Source organism: Lytechinus pictus, chromosome 9, assembly GCF_037042905.1.
Source record: "Lytechinus pictus isolate F3 Inbred chromosome 9, Lp3.0, whole genome shotgun sequence".
Lineage (NCBI taxonomy): Eukaryota > Metazoa > Echinodermata > Echinoidea > Temnopleuroida > Toxopneustidae > Lytechinus > Lytechinus pictus.
Genome location: NC_087253.1, coordinates 10,613,080 through 10,633,779, shown reverse-complemented (window position 1 = coordinate 10,633,779; position 20,700 = coordinate 10,613,080). Strand labels below are relative to the sequence as shown.

The 20,700-nt window shown below is 36.9% G+C and overlaps 1 protein-coding gene across 2 annotated transcripts; it reads left to right on the top strand.

Moving 5' to 3' along the window:
* Positions 1–9,182: 9,182 nt before the first annotated feature.
* Positions 9,183–20,387, top strand: LOC129268307 (uncharacterized). 2 transcript variants are annotated; one of them, XM_064104652.1, is made up of 4 exons: positions 9,183–9,388; positions 11,079–11,230; positions 14,478–14,547; positions 16,888–20,387. In XM_064104652.1, the coding sequence occupies exons 2-4, from the start codon at positions 11,095–11,097 to the stop codon at positions 18,032–18,034; spliced, it is 1,353 nt and encodes a 450-aa protein (XP_063960722.1). In that variant the 5' UTR covers positions 9,183–9,388; positions 11,079–11,094; the 3' UTR covers positions 18,035–20,387. The 2 variants fall into 2 exon arrangements, with proteins under 2 accessions (XP_063960722.1, XP_063960723.1); XM_064104653.1 differs by having other exon boundaries at positions 9,295–9,489.
* Positions 20,388–20,700: the final 313 nt, after the last annotated feature.

Below are 20,700 nucleotides of genomic sequence, written 5' to 3'. Positions count from 1 at the left end.
TGGCCATCTGTAAGGTTTAAAATGGCTTTGATATCAAGAGGTTCCGGGGCTCTGCCCTGGACCCCACCCATAAAGCACTGTTATATGGATGGGTTTGGACCATGGCCCCCAAAAGTTCTACAACCAAACAAAAAAAATGAGGAAAGAAAGGAAAGTGTATTATATTTTTCTGAATATCACGTTAAAATCTATCTTCATGATCTTCATGTTAGATTCTCATGAAAATGTGATTTTTTTTTATCTCGCTCGCTTCGCTCGCTCGGGACTTATATTAAGCTACGTCTTGCCAGAAGCGCCATACTCGGCCCCCTCGAGCATATAGAGCTTCGCCCTGATGCTCACAATCATAACAAAAATCCTGTTCACCGTGGCGTACAAAAAAAGAGAGAAAAATGGAAAGAGAGGAGGGTGAATATGATATCATCTTTTTAACATTATGTCCAAATCTATCACAAACTTGGATTTTTGCAATAAAAATGTCAAAAAAGTTTTGCTCGCTCGCTTCGCTCGCTTATATATATATATATATATATATATATGCCCGATACGCCATATCGCCCCATCAAAATGTTTGCCTTATGACGCCATTGCCTGTTCCATGATATGACCGGGAAATTTTTGGCTCTTGCCCCCCCTGGCCACCGACCCCTGTTACGCCGCTGCATGGGATTTTTTTTCGTTTCGCATCTGCAACGGAAACATTTTGCGTTTCTTGTGCAAAATTCTGGTTGCTACTATGGTAACAGCGATATGTCCGATTTAGGACGACTTTCCAGAGCCACATTTGATTCCTCCCAGAGCTCGAGAGGCCGCCCGGGGGCCCACTTCCATTGACGAGTGGATACCAGGCGCAACCACGCGTAAAAAGGGAAAGAGTGGACAAGTACCTTACGTATAGGCCTATGTAACGCTATAAAGGTGTCAAAAACGATGTTTAATATACTGAAAGAGGGATATATTTCCAATACTTGTAGGGTTTAACAAGCCAAATGCTTGTTAAGAGATGCATTTTCATGATCTGGAAAAGACTTGATCCCTTGTTTAGGGTGCTTTTCGAAATCACACGGTCGCGCCTGCTATCCACTCATCAACGGAAGTTTGAATCTAATCTCCCATTTCTGGGGAAAGTAAAACATAATGCCCATGACATTGTGTGCTAGAGGCATATCGTTTGTGCAGGAGGAGCAAGCAAAAGAAAAACCGCCGCAAAATCGGATGATATTCAGACACGTATATGCCTATTGCAAATGCTGTGTAGGCCTACATATACACGCATGCGAAATGGTTTCGGCTGGAGAGGTGATCTGACCCATGGAATCAATTGCCAGTGATCCACCAATAATCCACTTCAAATGCAATATCGATTTGATGGAATGTAATGATCTGTATCTAAGCCTTAATTCAGTAAGTTTATCCTCACTCAATATGTACTCGATTTGTTTGAAAAACCACCTTCTTATCAATGTCATAATCTACATTTCGCATGTCTCAAGCCAGCTGGAGTCATGATAGCCATGGTACAGTCCCGTCGCGAGCTCAGGCAGGCATAATATGCTATGAAGACCAGTCGTCATGGTCGTGCATGCATGAACGCGGGATTTCAACAATTTGGAATGACATGCCATGGTACGGTATCGCGTGAAAGAATTTTGCACACGAAAAGCAGATCTATAGGGCCTGTAACACGAAGCTTAGCAATGATTGTAGAACAGTTTTCTACGTTTGAATCTATTGACTATAATGTACAATCAATTTTGAAAATCGAGTCTATGATTAATCGTTAACTTTTGTGTTACTGGACCCTAATCTCGCGTTCCAGAGGTTGTTTAGATCAGCGACGTCAAACCTTGATGAGAGTAATACCTTGGTCACATTTGTTCTACGGCGGCCGTACGGCGAGTCGAAAACAGCCGTTTTAACATTTTGTTTGTACCAGCTACATATGTGGTTTTAGTAAAAATGAATAAAACGGCTGTTTTCGACTCGCCGTACGGCCGCCGTAGAACAAATGTGACCGTGGTGTAATGGAGTTTATTTTGTCATCACTAGCGTACCTACGGGGAGGGCAGGGGGGACAGTCTGCCCCCTGACGAGTCACATCCCATGCAAAGGACGTATCCCTGCCCCCCCTGACGAGCTTAAAAAACCTTTTTTGCCCCCCCCCTGACGAACTTGAAGACCTATTTTGCCCCCCCCCCCCTGACGAGCTTGAAGACCTTTTTTTTTTGCTTGTCATTTTTTTCTGGTACGAAATCCTTTATATCTGATTGAAGACCCCCTTTTTTTTTTTTTTGCTTGTCAATTTTTTTGGCGGACGGTTTTTCCCCCCCTGTGGAAAATCCTAGGTACGCCACTGATGAGCATGAAACTTACGGACACGTGCAAAAAGTTAGAATCGGTGGTTGCTAAGTTTTAGCCCCATTTTCGACTGGCTCCTCGTTAGATATTCATTTTAAGATCACTAAAACATTCGAGCTCAACCTGACGAAAAGTTTGTTGTAAAAAATACCCGAAAATAATTCCAGTATAAAAAGAAATATAAAGAACAATGGTGAAGGATCGAGGAATTCCATTAAAGATTAAGAAAGCTATTGAAATTCAAAGTTATTATTTTGTGACATCATTTACGAGCAGCTCAGTGTAATATTAAGTGCATGAATTTCAATTTTATTGGTTCATGATGACTAACAATTTGTGTCTGCAAGGGGCGGTTGTGAAATGAATTGAAGAGTTTAGTTGCAAATGGGGTTTGGTCCACTTTGTACAATTCCGAGAAGAGCCATATTTTTGTTTATTCTCACTTATTGCAATATTCTTATGAAAAACTAAATTGTCATGATGTACTTCCCTATCATGTGAACATAAAATTGGGTATTAAAGAAATCTACCTGTCTTCATTTTTTTTCTATACATTTAAAAAAAAATTATTATTGTGGACCTAACCCTTTTTGCAAGTAAACTGAAATGAATCCAATCTCTTTTGACCAAAAAAGTTATTTTTCTTTGCCACTTTCGTTCACGTTTTCATTTTAATTTCAAATTTTATTTGGTATCATCAGAGTGACTAAAAAATTTAGAGATTTAGAGACAGAAAACAATAAAATTTATGAAAAATGGACCTAACCCCTTTTGACAAATGAGTTCTTCAGAAGAGTTTGGTGGCGAAAGGGGTTAGGTCCACTCCAAGAAAGTATTTTTTATTCTCCCATATTGCCATATTCTTATGCGAAACTGAATTTTCATGATATCCAACCATGAGAACATAAAATTGGGTATAAAAGAAATCTACATGTCTTCATATTTTTTAAGATATTCTTTTCCAAAAAAAATTATGTGTGGCCATCCCTTTTGCAACTAAACTGAAATGTCCTTACCCCTTTGAAATAAAAGTGATTTTTCTTTGCCATTTTGGTTCACTTTTTAATAGGAATGTCAACTTTTCTTTGGTATCATCTTATAGAGCTACTATAAATCTATACACTGAGACATAAAAATCAAATTTGATGACAAATGGACTTAACCCCTTTTTGCCAGTGAGCTCTTCAATTGTCTGTTGATATACTTGATATACTGAAGGCTCAATTAAAACAATGTTCACCTTTTTATAACAAAGTCACTTTGTTATAAAAAGGTGAACAAAAGGAATGAAATGTCACTTTAAGTGACATTTAATTCCTTTTTTTGTAGGTCTTCAAGCTCATCAGGGGGGGGGGGGCAATAAAGGTATTCAAGCTCGTCAGGGGGGGGGGCAGGTATATGTCTTTTGTATGGGTTGTGGCTCGTCAGGGGGGGCAGAGTGCCCCCCCCCCCTGCCCCCCCCCCCCCCCCCCACCGTAGGTACGCTAGTGTATAGGGATGCTATTTGCATATGACGTTAAAAATGAAAAAAAATGCTAGAATTCTGTTAACTCTTTTAATTTTTGAAGGATTTTTTCCCTTGAACCTTCATCACTATTTGGTTTTTGCTAAAATAAACTTTTCGTCAGACATATCAGAGTGAACTTCCTCTTTAACATAATGAACGCCAAGGACAGTTCCACAGGGAGTGACAAGAAGAGGGAAGGAAACCACTAGCGCATCCAGCATCAACTATGACGCAGAAAATCACGCGCTTCGCTCGGGAAGCAGCCGCCAGGGCCTCGACAAGAGGCTAGGTGTTTCTTGAATTCATTATAAACAAATAATATTCGTTAGCGTGCCTTTAAATAAAAATTTGTACAATTTCATGAGATATCACATAGTTTTATAAACAAATATTTTGTTTATTTTAACGGACGAATAATATATGTTGGCAGATAATTTATTTGAAACGCGTGTCAAATGGCGCATCATAAAAAACGGGCGACGCGAAAGACAAGACGATCCTTGCAAAGACCTTTCCGTGCAATCGGCCCCGATGCTCGTCAAGAAAAATATTTGCTTGAGAGTATGTCAACAGGGGCTTGGAATTCTGGCAACGATTTTAGAGAGGGAGACGCTAAATTATATATATATATATATATATATATATATATATATATATATATATATATATATATATATATAATATATATATATATATATATATATATATATATTATATATATATATATGCGACTAGCCAAAAGGGGGGCCGGTCAATGATAAAGATAAATTGGGGTATAATTTCCACATCATAGCGTAGACTACCAACCTAGTTTCCAGGGGGTGCTGTGGTCCTCCATGCAGGAAAATCTTGGGGGTGCTACAGCACCCCCCCCCCGGCCATGAATGTCAAAACACATGATACATGTTCATTAGGACATTAAAAAAAGTTCCGAATCCCCGAAGCACCTGGGGCCCGTTTCTCAACACATGGACAAGTTAGTCATATCTTTATCCACCAACCACGGAGTTAGTTCCGATCTTACTAAACCTGTTTCTCGAAAGGCTTCCTAACTAGAATACCTTGATATCGATACCATAGGCGGATCCAGGGGGGCCCGAGGGGCCCGGGCCCCCCTATTGGCGGAGCAAAAAAGAAAAAATAGGGAAAGAAAGGAAAAAAAGAAGGGAAAAGAGAGGAGAAAAAAAGAAGAAAAAACATAAGAGGAGGAAGACGAGTGAATAAAATAAGATGGGGGAAGACTTGGAAAATAATTTAAAAAATCTTTCATGTCGGGATATAAAATTTTCGCTCGCGCTTCGCGCTCGCATTGCCTTTTAGGTGATTTACATATCTTGTACAACATGGAGCTTAAAATATCAAATTTTGAAGTAAAAATACAAAACATATTTCAGCTAGGACATTGAACTTTTATTATTTTGTTTGCTTTACAAATTGATTTTTAAAAAGTGCTGTGTAAAAATTTATGTTTTATGGTCTGAATATTAACATTTTCTTCTTGCGCTGCGCGCTCGCAAAATTTGATTTGTCAGGTACCTATTATTTTCCTGTATTCCATTAAGTTATCAAAATATCCCTATTCAGGTCAGATTGTCAAAACGTATCAGCTAGCCCTGCAAGCTCGCATTTTGATTGGTGAGTTATGTATATCTCAATATTAATTCTAAAACAAACTACTTAAAATCCCCATTTGATGACAGTTTATCAAAAATTACGGCTCGCGATTACCGCTCGCATTGATTGTTGAAAGATATTATCTCATGCATCTTGTTCATAATTACAAAAATGTTTTAAAATAATATCCAGTTTTCAGGCCATAATATTAACAGATTTCGCGCTCTCATGTTTAGGAAGAGAAATAGGAAGATTGTCATCATTTTCATATCATGACATAATGTCCTCATGGAATGTCCCGGTCCTATGTCAAATCTCAAAGTAATAATAATGAAACATATCAGCTCTTTTTAAACTGTGATCCATATCCACCTCACAATTTTCCCACAAAGTGCTTGAAATACAGAGCTTAAATTGTCCCTTACTGCAAATACGCCGGTGTTTAACACCAGCCTGGTATCTATATCGGTCAACACCAGAGAGGTGTTGAAGCAACACCGCTTTGGCATTAGGCTAACACCATTTTGGCATTTAAGCAACACCAATTGGTGTTAAACCAATAACGGTTTGATTCTTAATTGGTCTTGTTTCAACACTCTCTGATGTGGACTGATATAGATACCAGGCTGGTGTTAAATTAACACCGGCGTTTTTACAGTGTATTTTAGCTCGCGCTTTGCGCTCGCTTTATTGGTTTTCATGATAAGAAAGGTATTTAGAATACCCAAATTCTAGTTCAAAATCTGAAACACGCGTTTAGATTGTTCTCTATTTAAATCATTATCCAGTTTCAGATCACAATATCAAAAGTTGTCTGCTCGCGCTTTGCGCTCGCAATATTAATGAAGGAAACTTTCCAATTACTCATCCTTTTGATGATTTACAAAATGCATGATTTACAAAACATGAATAGAGTGTCAGGAATTTTTCCGATCGCGCTTCGCGCTCGCATCAATTGTTATTTATATACTTTATCCTTTTCACGATTACAAAAAGTGCTTAGAATTTCCATTCTTCAGGAAGAAATGTCAAAATTTTCAGCACGCGCTTCGCGCTCGCATTATTTGATAGTTAATATATGTAACGTCTTAATGGCTAACAAGCAGCCGTTAACAGATCCTTTGTTTTTATTAGATCAAAACGTATATTAAAAAGAAAAAAAAAATCTGCTCTCGCTTTGCGCTCGCATTATTAATATAGGAAGATTTACTCATCCTTTTCATGATTTACAAAATATGAATAGAGTGTCCCATTTTTAGGTTTAAATCTCGAATTTTTCAGCTCGAGCTTCGCGCTTGCATCAATTATTTAGTTATATATTTATCGTTTTCCATTCTTCAGGTAAAAATGTTAAAATTTTCAGCTCGCGCTTCGCGCTCGCTTTATTTGATAGTTAAAATATGTAACGTCTTCATGGCTAACAAGCAACCGTTAACAGATTCCTCAGAGCAAAATGTAAAAATAAAGAAAAAAAAATTTGCTCGCGCTCGCATTATTAATATTGGAAGATTTCCAATTACTAATCCTTTTCATGATTTACAAAGTATGAATAGAGTGTCCCATATTTAGGTTAAAATCTCGAATATTTGCAGCTCGCGCTTCGCGCTCACATCAATTATTTAGTTATATACTTCTCGCATTATTAATATTGGAAGATTTCCAATTACTCATCCTTTTCATGATTTATAAAATATGAATAGAGTGTCCCATTTTAGATTTAAATCTCGAATTTTTCAGCTCGCGCTTCGCGCTCGCACCAATTATTTAGTTATATACTTATCGTTTTCCATTACTCAGGTAAAAATGTCAAAATTTCAGCTCGCGCTTCGCGCTCGCATTATTTGATAGTTGAAATATGTAACGTCTTCATGGCTAACAAGCTGCCGTTAACATATCATTTTTTTATCAGATCAAAACGCATATTAAAAATTTCGGCTCGCACTTCGCGCTCGCAGCAATTATTTAGTTGGATACACATGTCGTTTAGAATCATAAACATTGCCCAAAATGTTTAGATTTTAAGACAAAATACAAAAATAAACAAAAAGCTCGCACTTTGTAATTAGAAACTACCCCTTCAAAAAAAAAAAAAAAATTATCTTCGAGCGGCCTATCGGGGAAAATGTGGTTGAAAAAAACATTCCGCCCCCCCCCCCTATTGGTGAAGGCTGGATCCGTCCCTGGATACTATCAGTAAAAAGAGCAGACGAGACGTAGCCTTAGTCACAAAATAGCATAATTTTCAAAAAGTAAATTATGACAAAATTGCAAATATTATGATGAATTGGGAAATAAATCTTTTCAAAATAATAGAACAGGTGAATTATGCATCAAACATACTTAGACCATGAAGACTGGAGCATTCAATTGCAGAGAAAATTAAATTATGAATAATTCATTTCATGACTAAAAAATTACTTGTCGACGTTGAGATGGGTACATCCGGGATATCAAATTTTAATCGTTTACGAACGTAAACCCTAACGGTTTTCTTTCTAAAATGATGATAATTATACGGTCTTTTACGATTCCAAACGTCATCAAAATATAGTTTGACGAAACATTTTTAATCATTGATACCGAAACATACGGTATTTGACAAATTATATGCATAAATTAGAGATAGAATTTATGTTAATAGGGGTCTGAAAACAACAAATATGAGTTCAGTTATGGATGGCCTGACGTGGTAGAATCTTTACCGATTAAATCATTTACTATTTCAAAATGAATGGTTTTGTGGCGTTTTACCAACAGTTTTTATAGTTTCTTTGTATTACAATTATCATTGAATGCATTAACCCACTTGTTTTGTGGTGTAATTTCAACCTCTATGATTGATTACGTAAGATTATGATTTTAAAATTTCTAGGCACTTTTGCATGTCATAGTCTACCCATGTGATGCCACTACGTCATTAAGAAAGAAGTTATGACAGGTTCGGAGGTGTCATACATATTTAGTGAGGTTGTTGTACCCGATCTTGGTAAAGAGGGCTTCGTGAAACGGTTAGCGGACAAGTAGCTCACTGTCTCCGATTTAGTCAAGAAGTTAGACTTATGACGGTGTTGAGAAACGGGCCCCTGTTTGCTAACATATTCAAATCAAACAGAATATATTGTTGCCTAATACGAATTGAATCGAACTGAAAATAATGTATGCAAAGTAGATTTCAACTATTGAAATATATATGTTATTCACAGGTTGAAGGAATGTTTCGTCACTAAGTTGCCAAGATTGAACTTCCTTGTTGATATATCGGGCAATAGAAAGAGTTCGTTAAGGTGTGACATGTCATTCAGTCTGCAAGAGACGACAAATAAGCCATGTATTGTTTTGAATTTTGTTATTCATTAGATCTAACAAAAAACAACAATAACAATGCGTCCACAAGCGACTGTCATTTCACAGCTGGCCAAGTACATTGTTATAACTACATGTTAATGCATTCAAAATAGAATAGCATCAAATACCTTCATAGAGTGTTCATTGGTGTGCTCGTATCCTTGTCTATTCAATTTCCTCATCCGGCTATGTAAGGCATGCTTACATAATAAATTGCTTTGAAATCTGCCTTTCATTCATGAAAGAAATGCAAGGTCATTTGCCAAAATTGCCCATGAAGTAATACCTCGGTCACATTTGCTTTACGGCGGCCGTACGGCGAGTCGAAAACAGCCGTTTTAACATTTTTTGTACCAGCTACATATAGGTGGTTTGAATAGAAATGAATAAAACGGCTGTTTTCGACTCGCCGTACGGCCGCCGTAGAGAAAATGTGACCGAGGTATAACTCCAAACTATGGTCTGTTCGTATGATTGGCCTCCATGCCTTCCCCGTTTTGTCTTCTCAGGCAAAGTGACAAGAACCAACTCTTGACCATTCTTGTCTCATCATTCGTCTTGGAGGTAAATTAATTTTCAATGTTTTATTTTTTGTCGCTGAGCATTTTTTCTTTCGATTCTATTTTACATGTAGTCATCATGATTCAACCTCATTTGTTTTTGTGGTAAGTGGTACAACAAAAATCATAATGTTGCCACCCATTCAACGATATAACCTTGTTCTCTACTAGGAATCCCTGTGTGGGTAGCCAGGAGGCTTCTAGAGAGTAAAAATCATTTACTAACGTATCTGCTTACTCTCCACGAAGCCTAGCCAGGAATTCCTTAACATTCATCTGCGTGTACCGCCAAAAAACATGATTTAGCAGTAGATCTTGTAGAAGGAAAGTAAAAATCTCGGGGGCGAAAGTTTCAGGTTTTTTTGGCGGTACATGCAGATGAATGGGAAGGAATTCCTGGCTTCGTGGAGAGTAAGCATAGCCTGGAGGCTCCTGGAGAGTAAAAATCAGTATACTATACGTAGGCTTACTCCCCATGGAGCCTGGAATCATTGGCGGCGGAAGCGAAAAATTTTAGGGGGGACCACAAACAATTTGTGACAAGCAAAATAAAAAAAAGAGGTTATCAACCTAAAATTTTAGGGGGGACGCAGGAAAAAAAATTTGACGAGCAAAAAAAAAAAAAAAAAAAAAAAAAAAAAGGTTATCAACAAAAGATTTAGGGGGACCGTCCCCCCCACCAACAATTTAGGGGGGGACACGTCCCCCCGTCCCCCCCCCCCGCTTCCGCCGCCTATGCCTGGAATTGCTTTCCATCCGGTTATTCATACGGCCCCAAAACCTGATACTTTCGCCCCCGAGATTTCTACTTTCCCTCTAAAAGATCTAGCCCTAAATCGTGTACATTGGGTACAACTTCATTTCCGACATTTCTACGACATTGATTTCATTTTTAAACAAGAATTCATTTTAAAAAACGAGAAAATTTTTATGAAAAGACGGGAAGAGCTTACGGCCGTGTTTACGTCGCCATCTTGATTTCTTTGTCTTCCGCTTGGCGACAGCATGCAAATCGCGCGATTGGCTCTTAAGTTAATAGAATTTTTATATATTTTTTAAAATAAAAAATAGATTGGAAATGACAATTTTCTCTTGCAACTTTACTTTCCATCAAAAGAGGGCCTACACAAATAAATGCCCAGAATTCACGTTTTGAGCGCTCTGGTACATACAAAACAGGTTACTAATAAATAATAAATGGCGCGCTTAAATTGTTTATCTATGATACATTTGATGATTTGTATACACAATTATTTGTTCATTTAATATCTTTATGTCAAATTCTAGAAATGTATTTTCTTGTCGAGAATTTAGTTATGAAAAATGTGGCGAAAACCAGTAAATGAAAAAAGGGGAAATTTTAGCGTCATTGGAAAGGGAGTTCGAGGGCGAAACTTTTTAGTTAAGTTTTCATTATAATTTTACACGTATAATGAATTGAAAGTTTTTATATTTCTAGTTCTTCCTACTCCTTCATTCTATTGACTTTTCTGTCAACTTTCATCTTTCTTCTTCATTTTCTCTTCTCTCCTTTTTTTTTTTTTTTTTTCCTGGGTCGCAATTTCGGGGAGGAGCACAAGAATTGCATGCGCATTATATAGTAATGACCTCCCGCAATCATTAAGAATGTAAAACCCCTCGATCAAAATGTATACTATCAAGAGCTCAATATTTTTCGACCATTGAATTTTCAGGACGTAGACTACGGAGATGGAGTTCTCATTTTTCCCGAGAGGATCCGTGACGAGGCTCGGTACCCGCCGGACTGGGCTAATCCTCTTTTCCCTTGGAGCATTATCTCTCATCTTCATCCTAGTTTCAGTCACTCTTACTAATCATCGACCAGGTATAAACCTCTCTTAAACTTTCTTGTTAGAATTTAAGTTTCCCCTTTTCTGCAGTAAAAAAAAAATGCGCGTTCGTAGTGCGCAGCGCGATATATACTTGAACAGTCTCCACTTAATATGGCCTGCGCGCGTTTCATGAAAGGACTTGTCGGACGTTTTATCCGACAAGTCCCATTTGATCCGACAGTTACTATAGTAACAGTGTCTCTCAGCCAATCAAAATCAAGGAAAGATGTCAGATCTGACAACTTGTCAGACAAATATGTTCATGAAACGGAACCCTGAAGTTTATAGATTTTACGTTTTAATAATCTGTCAGTTGTCCGATGCAGAAAGAATTTTATTGAAAGGGGTACTCCGGGCCGAAAATAATGATATATAAACAAAAAAAAGTGTCGAGCAATATTTCATCTAAATCTTTAAAAATAAATATTGAATTTTAAGGGCTGGCAATATTTTGTGAAACAGTTCATGAACACCGTTATGGATATTCAATAAGTGGGCTGATGACTTCATTTCCAACTTTCCCTTTTCTTATGTTATTTCATGAAATAATAAAAATTGTATAGGTTTGTATGACATGTTACCCTTGTGAAACAAAAATGTTGCTAACACTTTTCTGACGATTAGGCTATTGTTTTAAAAAAGCGTATGCGTAAAGCTAACGTTATTTAGCCTGTGCGTTTAAGCATTTGCTTGTGTTTTTACAAGCTTGGTATTGATCAGGGCGTTCGCTTTCTATAATCATGATTATTATGCATCTGAGAGAAAACCCCACAGTGTACAAATAGCGCATACATGTACATGTTTTGTTTCTAGTAATACCGGAATGCCAACTGTATAAAGTTAAAGGTATAATTTAATAACACGTCTCAGGAAAAGATGTTAAAAAGAGTCAGTGAAGCGCTAATTCGCGCTACCATGTCTTTGTATTCACTTGCCGCCTTTTAGCATGTTTAGTCCAGGCTAGAAGAGGCATGACCTTGTTTTCTTTATATGTATAATATTTTTTAATGGTGTCTTGTCAATTCGACGGTGCTGATTCCGAGACTGAATGATGCCACTCGCGCAACCTTGACAAATGGACAAAAATCCGATATGGCTGCCAAAACGTGCAAATTACACATGGAAATCATAAAATTGCCTACATATTGTCTATGAAATGACTGTAATTATGTTGCAGGAGTGAAAAAGTCTCTTAACCCTTATTAAACTGGGAGGGGGGTCAATGACCCCCCCCCCCCCTCGACAAATTTCGTCACTACGCCGTCGTGCAAAATGTTTTGAACGCGCCGCTTGCTGGCTTTTTACTTTCAAGTCTTGCGCATCTTTTGAGACCAAATTTGCGACGCCCAGGTACGCGGTTCGAAATTACGCAACATTTTGTAAATGCAGGTCAGAACCAAAATTGCTCAAAAACCGTGATTCCGTGTACAAAGTCAATGCAAATTGTGTTTTTCAACCAAAAATCATAAATGTATGATTATTTTTATTTTTTGGGTTTAAAATTATTTATTTTAGACTATATATATAATCGCAATAGGGGCCCCGACAAAGAACAAAAAACAAAAACTGTTTGAAAAAAAAAAGGAAATACATAAGAATTTAAAAAAAGATATAAGAGATTCATTACATTTTTGAAAAATTTTGTAGATATTTGTTGGAAATGTAATAATTTATACTCCCACCATAAAATAGCATTCTACTAGCTATATAAATTGAGTTAAAGACAAAAACATACAAAAAAATAATTTAAGGCAAATTTCATACGCTTATTTGCATAATTAATTAATTAAAAATACATATTGTTTTTTTTACTTTTACCATTCAGTCTTGTAGTTTACATCCTGCTCTACGCTCGTGTAAATTTTCGCGGCAATCGCGCAATCAGCGGCTGAGATCTGAGAGGGGGGGGGGTTAAATTGACCCCCTCCCCAGTATTTACTGGTCTGAAATAGCCCAGTTAAGATTGGGTTAAGGCATGATTTTTTTTTTAAAGTATTCATTTCCTTGATATTCAAAATGGCCGCCATTGACCACTGTATACTCTATTATGTACAACATGAATGGGGAAAAATAGTTATCTAAAAAGAGCAGTAAAGTGCATGTGATTGTTTGTGATCTATGAGTGAACTACTGTCTAAAAACAAGATTTTTTTAAATTCAATATAACATTTCTTCTGCCATGTAGGTGATATAAACTGGAATTAAAAGTTCAAAATGGCCGCCATAGGCCCTTAAGTATTTTGAAAATTGTAAATGGGGACAGACAATTTTCCCAATTCATATCGAACGGTCAATGGCGGCCAATTCGAATATCAAGGAAATGAATATTCTGTCAAAAATCAATAAAATTTTTTTTAGAGACTCTTTCACTCCTGCAACACAATTACAGGAATCTTATAGACAATGTGTAGGCAATTTTATGATTTTCATGTTTAATCTGCATGTTCCGGCAGCCATATTTGATTTTGCCAATTTGCAGAAAATGCACAAGGTCACACGAGTGGCATAATTTGAATGCATTCACTGTTTTACTCTTAAAACACATTTAGTCAAGCTAGGCCAAATTCTGTGAAAATCATTTGTCCCCATTTGACATTGTGCACAATATTAGGGCCAACAAAGATCATTTTGAATTTCAAAATACAATACTTTATAACTGGCAGAAGAAATGATATATCTTGCTAGAAATCCTATTTAATTTAAATCAAGGAGCTTAGCTCCTTAGTCGAAATTAGGATTAAAATCTGGGTTCCATTTCATGAAGACTTGTTAGAGTAACAACTGCACAATTTCTATGACAAGTTTAAAATCAGCCAATGAAATCGGAGGATTTCACTAGCTTTTAACTGTTACTGTATGGCAAATTTGTTACAGTAATAAGTTTTGATCATGGTTGCGCCTCTGAACTCCAAGCGGCATGGTACTTACCCCCAAAACGATCGATTTGCTCCCCATGGAAAGTCAGTTTTTCCAAATCTCGCCCCCCCCCCCCGCAAGAAAAAGAAGGAAATATCATGGAACAGGCTCCTTCTGATTTGAAGAACATGTGTGTTTAACTATATCTAATGATGTTCCTTTATCTTAAAAAGATACATGTAAATATCTCTCAGGTTGATGTCCAGAATAAGGGAACATCTTTTCTGTAGAAGACCTCCGTTTGAGGCCTATGAATTTGAAATGTTCTATTTTCATGTGGCGGCCTCTAGAATATTTTACTAAATTCTCTTTTTATTTCCATAGATTATAAAGGATTTTTCAAAAGATCTGTCAGCATTCCAATACGAGACCAAGTCTCTAAACCATCAATCAGGTATGTCTCTCTTGTACTTATACGGAAGCTTTGAGTTGTCATCGACGTGATTGAATGGCGCGAAATTTTTAACTTGCCATGGCGACCCCATCGCCATGTTAGGGCATGTTCGCAATCACTGATCAGACACTTTCAACGCACAAATTCCTTTAGAAATGCTCGACAAATCAAATCGCATTGGCCAGCTGAGAAGTTTTTGGTCGAAGGTTTGTGGACCGGGGCAGCAAATCGTCCGAAGATTCGTACTGGAAGAAAAATTGCAAATAATTATGTCGTATGTCAAAAGTCCATGGTCCCGTCACACAATAGTTAGTGATTAATCCTATGATTGATTTCCAAAATCGATAGTACATTGTATTCAATGCAATCAATCGTTAAAAAATGTGCTACTATCATTGCTTAGCTTTGTGTAACGGGCCTCTGATCGACAATGCTGCGTGGATTCATCGATATAGAAAAAAGGAATGTTCGTTGAAGGGCTTGTGACGAAAGATTCTATGTGTTATGGAAAGTGTCTGCGTCGTGATTGCAAAAATGTCATTTGTGTTGACAAAGCGATCTAACCATGGACCTAAATGATCATACCAAGTCCCCTTCCGAAGAGTTCAAGTTCAATTTAAAAAAAACAGACATATTATGAGTACAAATCAATGATCAGATGGTACAAAAGAATACATGATACAATATGAACGGTTTTCTAGGACCCCGAAGAAGCACAGCTTGTGAGTGGGGCCCTATATACCTCTAAATAAGATGTAGATCTAAATGTATAAAATGACAAAGGAGAATACATAATAAACATATATATCAACTACAAATATGTACAAAATGTACATTAAACAAGTGTCAGCATAAACACACTCACACACACACACACACACACACACATGCAAACACACATGACTAGGGTGGCCAACTACGAGATACATGTAAAACATAATAGACTCTATGGAAGAAAAACTTTCTAAATTAACTAAGATAATAGATTTTCAAAGGGGTATTTTTTACATTGCACTTTAAACCGATAAAGAGCTGTACAGTTCCTAATATCAGAAGGTAACCTGTTCCACTCCTTGATACAGGTTGTTATGAAATAATTTAAGGATACATTAGTTCTTACATAAGGTCGGTGGATAAAGTTATGTTGACGTGTATTGTAATTGTGTATCTGAGAGTTAGGGGGAAATAAGTCTTTTAGTTGGCAAATTTGGGGGCAAAAATGAAGATTAAACATGAAGAGTGATATGACGTCATACATTTTGCTTTACGTTTTTTGCTTGTCTTACACGGTACGTCCGTTTTCTTAATTACTTATCTTTGTAACCTAAGTTCTCATAGTTGCTTTCATTATACTAATGTAACCTCGAAATTATCATTTATTATTTTAGGAGACTTACCTCACAAGGCCGCTATTGGCTTCATTTTAAGTCCTCCTTTTCATTTACCATATTGCTACTGTACACTGTACACAGGCCTAATTATACACGAATATCATTGTATTTATTTTAATTTCAAGTTTTTGTGTATGTTTATATTTTAAATTATTGATGTACATATCCGAATTATAGTTTATATGTAGTTTATATATAGTTGTATGTATGTATATATATATGTATATATATATATATATATGTTCTTCGGGAATTCTATCCTTGTATAGAGTGCTCGATGTCCTTCACAGGAAAAGCTTTGAATAATAAACACAAGTTCACAAGGCAAGATCGCACCTCGCATTTGATGAACCTCCAGTCAACCTTGTGAACTTGTGTTTATTATATATATATATATATAAATATGTATATATATTTATAATTTGTACTCATTGTTCTTAAGAAACGAATAACTGAACTGAAATGAACTGAACTATCCCCTCCCCCAACAAAAAGAGACAGAGAGAGAAATGTCTAATATTGCGAGATGTTTATCTTGATAGTTTAATTGTAAAAATGTTCAATGCATTGCCATTGTCATCAGTGCAGAGGATTATCTTTTGTATGGAGGGGGCGCAACAATAGATGAGCCCCCCCCCCCCCCCATTCGAACAAAAAATAACCCTACGCTGACGAAATAAATCATATATTTTGGACGGGATGACCTTACTTTTTGGGAGATTACCTTTGTTGTTGTTGGTTTTTTTTGCTTGTCAAATTTTCCAGCCCCTGGTCCTCTTACCTTTGGGGAGAGATTTCCGCCCTTGGTGAAACACCCACCGGTTCTGTACCAATTTTCTCAATTCTTCCTGATTTTTTTCTTTTCTTTCTGGGAAACCTCCATTTGGGTTTCGAATCCCTTTGAATTACATGTACCTCTAGGGATATCTTCTACTTATTTTCATTCCAGTGATGGTGCTCAAAGGAAGCCACCGCAAACCTATCGCCCACGTGCCCGAATGGGGGATAACCCCAACATTCCCTGGACAGTTCCTGGTGCCCGAGGTGACCATGATGCTGCTCCTGCACATCCTCTAGAGACAACAGCATTTGCCATAAACGGAAGTATTTCGGCCAAGAAAGGACGCCCTCTCCCCTTGAACGAGGAGGAAAAACTGTCCCGTATGTTGACAACGTCCTCACTAACCAACCAGCTACCAAACTACTTTCTTCACGGAAGTCTAGAATCCGATGGAGACGAGTATAGGTTGGGGAATGTGGCCTTTTTACATAACGTTAAATCGGGCGGATCAACGCTAAAGACCATCATAACAAACTTGGGTAGAAAGTACAATATCAAAAAGGTTCTTATAGACAACAAGAGTAGGAGAAGTATCTTTAAACAGTATGAAATTGACGGTAGAACACCAAGCCAGACCATATTTATGGGAGCAAGTACCTTTGGTATCTGTGAATATTTGAAAAATCGGCCATGTTCTTATTTCACCATGGTCCGAGAGCCGGTTTCGAGGTTAGTGTCTAGTTATCTATTCTGTAAGCAGAATGGAACACAATGTAATCAATCCTCGGTCAACGTTTCGCTTGATGCATGGGCTCTCCACTGGAGCAGTTTCCTATTTAGGTCATTCATTATGCATTTTCAGAGATATATCCCATTAAAAGCAGCTGCTAACCGCTTCCAGAACTGGTCTGCAGACTTTAGGCTATTTGCTAAGGGACTTCAACAGAAATATCCCAACCTCGTTAAGGGTAATGCATTACAATACAGCATGACGCCAAGCGAGCGACGGGCTCTTCTCGACCATTGCCTTGCGAATTTGGAAAACTGGTTTGCTGTGATAGGTCTTACAGAAGAGTTCGACACGTCATTAGAACTTTTTCAAGAAGTGTATAAACTCCCTTTTCCAAAGTACTATCGTGGTGTTATTAATGTCGGACAAATTAAGAAAGGACTGGACAGTTCTGAAATTGAAAGAATGAAAGACTCTCTGCGCAACAATCCACACATAATGGATGCGCTCTATGAGGATATACAGATCTACCAAAAAGCGAAAGAAATTATGATCAATCAAAAACTAGCATTTGGTTTAATGTAGATGTAACTTAAAGTTAACAATCCAGACAATATCCCTGTTGAGGCAAAATGCTTGATAAAAAGGGCGAATTTCCAATTGATAACCATCACAAAAGGTGTGAAGTGTATTCTGCTAGCCATGGGTGTCAATCGGTATTCTTGGTTTGGGGGGATGATTGACACAAATGTTCTTGTGGATGGGGATCTTTTAACATTACCCCCACTAAAATCACAAGTTAGGACATTTGGGAGTGGTTGATATGCATGGTATTCTTTGAAATTTCTTCATTGTTGCAGTGTATTTTTTTGAAAATTCAATTTGTGTTACAAGTAAGCCTATTCTAAACTCATACGAAAGAAAAAAATACAAAAATTGTCTGGACCATGTACAAAGTGATCTGTTTATTGAGCATGATGTATACAACTTCTCTCTTAAATCTAACCCGACTGGCAATATATTTTTTTTCTTCTTAATGCATGATGATAAAATTCAGATTCGAACAAATTAAGACTACCACAAATTACAAAGTGTGTGGCTTCTCATGCGCCATCGGGCTTACCGTCATTCCTTAGACGATTTCAACCCTGGATTTTAACATGTTTTAATTGCTTTATAAGTGCATGAAACAAAAACAAACTTAAAAATAATCAAAACTCAACTTTCATGTAATGATATTTCTCCAACATTTTCTTGAACCATCAGTGTGTAATATCAGATAATATGTGTTAAAATGAAATTTACGTACCGCATGAGTGTGCTCATATAGAATGCAAAACTGTCATCCCTTTCCAAACTCAAAAGAGAATTCTTTTTGCCAAAATGAGAAAAACAAATCAATCAAGTTTAGTTATTCAAGTCTATATCAATAACAAAAATGACATGGAAATACATCCGATGTTCATATCCGAAGATACGCTTTAGAGAGAAATGAATGATTAATCTTTCTAAAACCATTAATTGATTTCACTTATAAAAAAATTGTAAAAATATGATTATATTATATTGAGCTCACTGAACCTCAATATTTTCATGAGAGGTATCTGATGGGGTCGCATGATAAAATGTTTCATATTAATTACATCCAACCGCATACAGCAAAAGCACCGTACATATGAGCTACTGATCACCAAACGACACTTTTTAAAAGTATTTTTTTGCATTTGATATGGGCTCACTCTTTCATGACTATAGGCACCTCATTTCCACAAAGATAGGTAATGAGGACATCAATGCTCTCCTGCAAAATATTACTGACTAAAACTTATCGTTCAAGTCAAGGTATTTGGATATACAAGTAGGGGTGACTTTCGTTTTGTGCTCATCTTCCTTTTGGTATATTTTCTTGTTCAAAGGTTGACTGAATGCCGAACTTAATATATAACAATACTACCATGACATACATCGGTAAAGTGTGTATAACCATGCAAATAAATGAAGTGATTAGCCTATACTCTATAGAAACGCAAAGGTATTTTTCATTTTCTTTGAATTTTCTGGGAATGAATAAGAAAAAGAGTGAAATAGAACAACATCTATTTCAGGTAGTCTCAATAATGTCCGAAAATCTTTCGCCTCATGTCAGACCTCATTGCAAATTCCTCGCAGAGTTATTCACCACTGGTGGGATGGAACACCCTATCAACAAAAGTTTTTCGTCGGGGTCCTTTTATGTCATGTGTTAAAAAATATCATATACATAAACATTTCATTCTTTTTCATCTTGAACCTCCAGCCATCTGTTTAAAAGTCCTGGAAAAGAATGTTTTATTTAATAACAAAATACACAAATTGCGAGGGAATCAAACTGATTGATAGCATACTATAATCATCACTATAATCATCATGATCAAACTTTTCATTTTTTCATCATTATTATAATTTTTCTACCCTAAATTATTGGGTGGGATGATAATACAGGCCGTCCCCCCCACTTGAATTATTGGGGGGGGGGGTGGGGGTATATCCCCCCCATCCCCCCGTGATCGACACCCATGCTGCTAGCCATATTCACGTGTATCGTGTTCAATTTCCAATGTCAAACAGGTTTAAATCGGCAAAATTGACATTTTATAAAGGCTTTGTTCCAAAAAGAGCTAAATCCATTAAAGATATAATTTCTCTTTTTTTTGTGGAAATTTATGGTGAATGTTAGATTTTTGAAATCATGACTTAATTAATATAAGATGATAATACTGTCATATATTATCAAAATAAAACAGCAGTGGTTAAGGGAAAGTGGTAAATAAAAAATAAAAAAAATATTTAAAGTGGAAGTAGCTCCTTTTGGAACAAAACTCTGATCATAACACCGATGAATGGAAAAATTTAATAAAACTGGCGGCTATGATTAATAGTATGAATCACTTTTTGTGCGTGTGTTGGTGCTTGTGTTAAGGTGTGTAAACTTGCACGGGCGTGTGAGGGCAGGGCCGTAGCTACAGAGGGGGGACGGGTGGGGTAAGGGATGTGATACCCCCCCCCCCCCGTAAAATAAAAATGACAGTCGGCAATTCCATGTACCAGTTGGTAAAATGAAAGACTGGGGAGAAAAGGGGGAAAAATAAAGAAGGAAAGAGAGAAAGAAAGAAAGAACAAAATAAAGAAGGAAGGAAAGAAAGAAAGAAAGAAGGAAAGAAAAAGAAAGAAAGAAAGAAAGATGGAAAGAAAGGAAGGAGGAAAGAAAGAAA

Bases quoted from the DNA above. Each gene is read 5' to 3' on its own strand.
- LOC129268307 (XM_064104652.1), top strand. From the start codon at position 11,095: ATGGAGTTCTCATTTTTCCCGAGAGGATCCGTGACGAGGCTCGGTACC. The intron at 11,231-14,477 runs GTATAAACCTCT...TTATTTCCATAG, and splicing joins TCTTACTAATCATCGACCAG to ATTATAAAGGATTTTTCAAA. The intron at 14,548-16,887 runs GTATGTCTCTCT...TTTTCATTCCAG, and splicing joins GTCTCTAAACCATCAATCAG to TGATGGTGCTCAAAGGAAGC.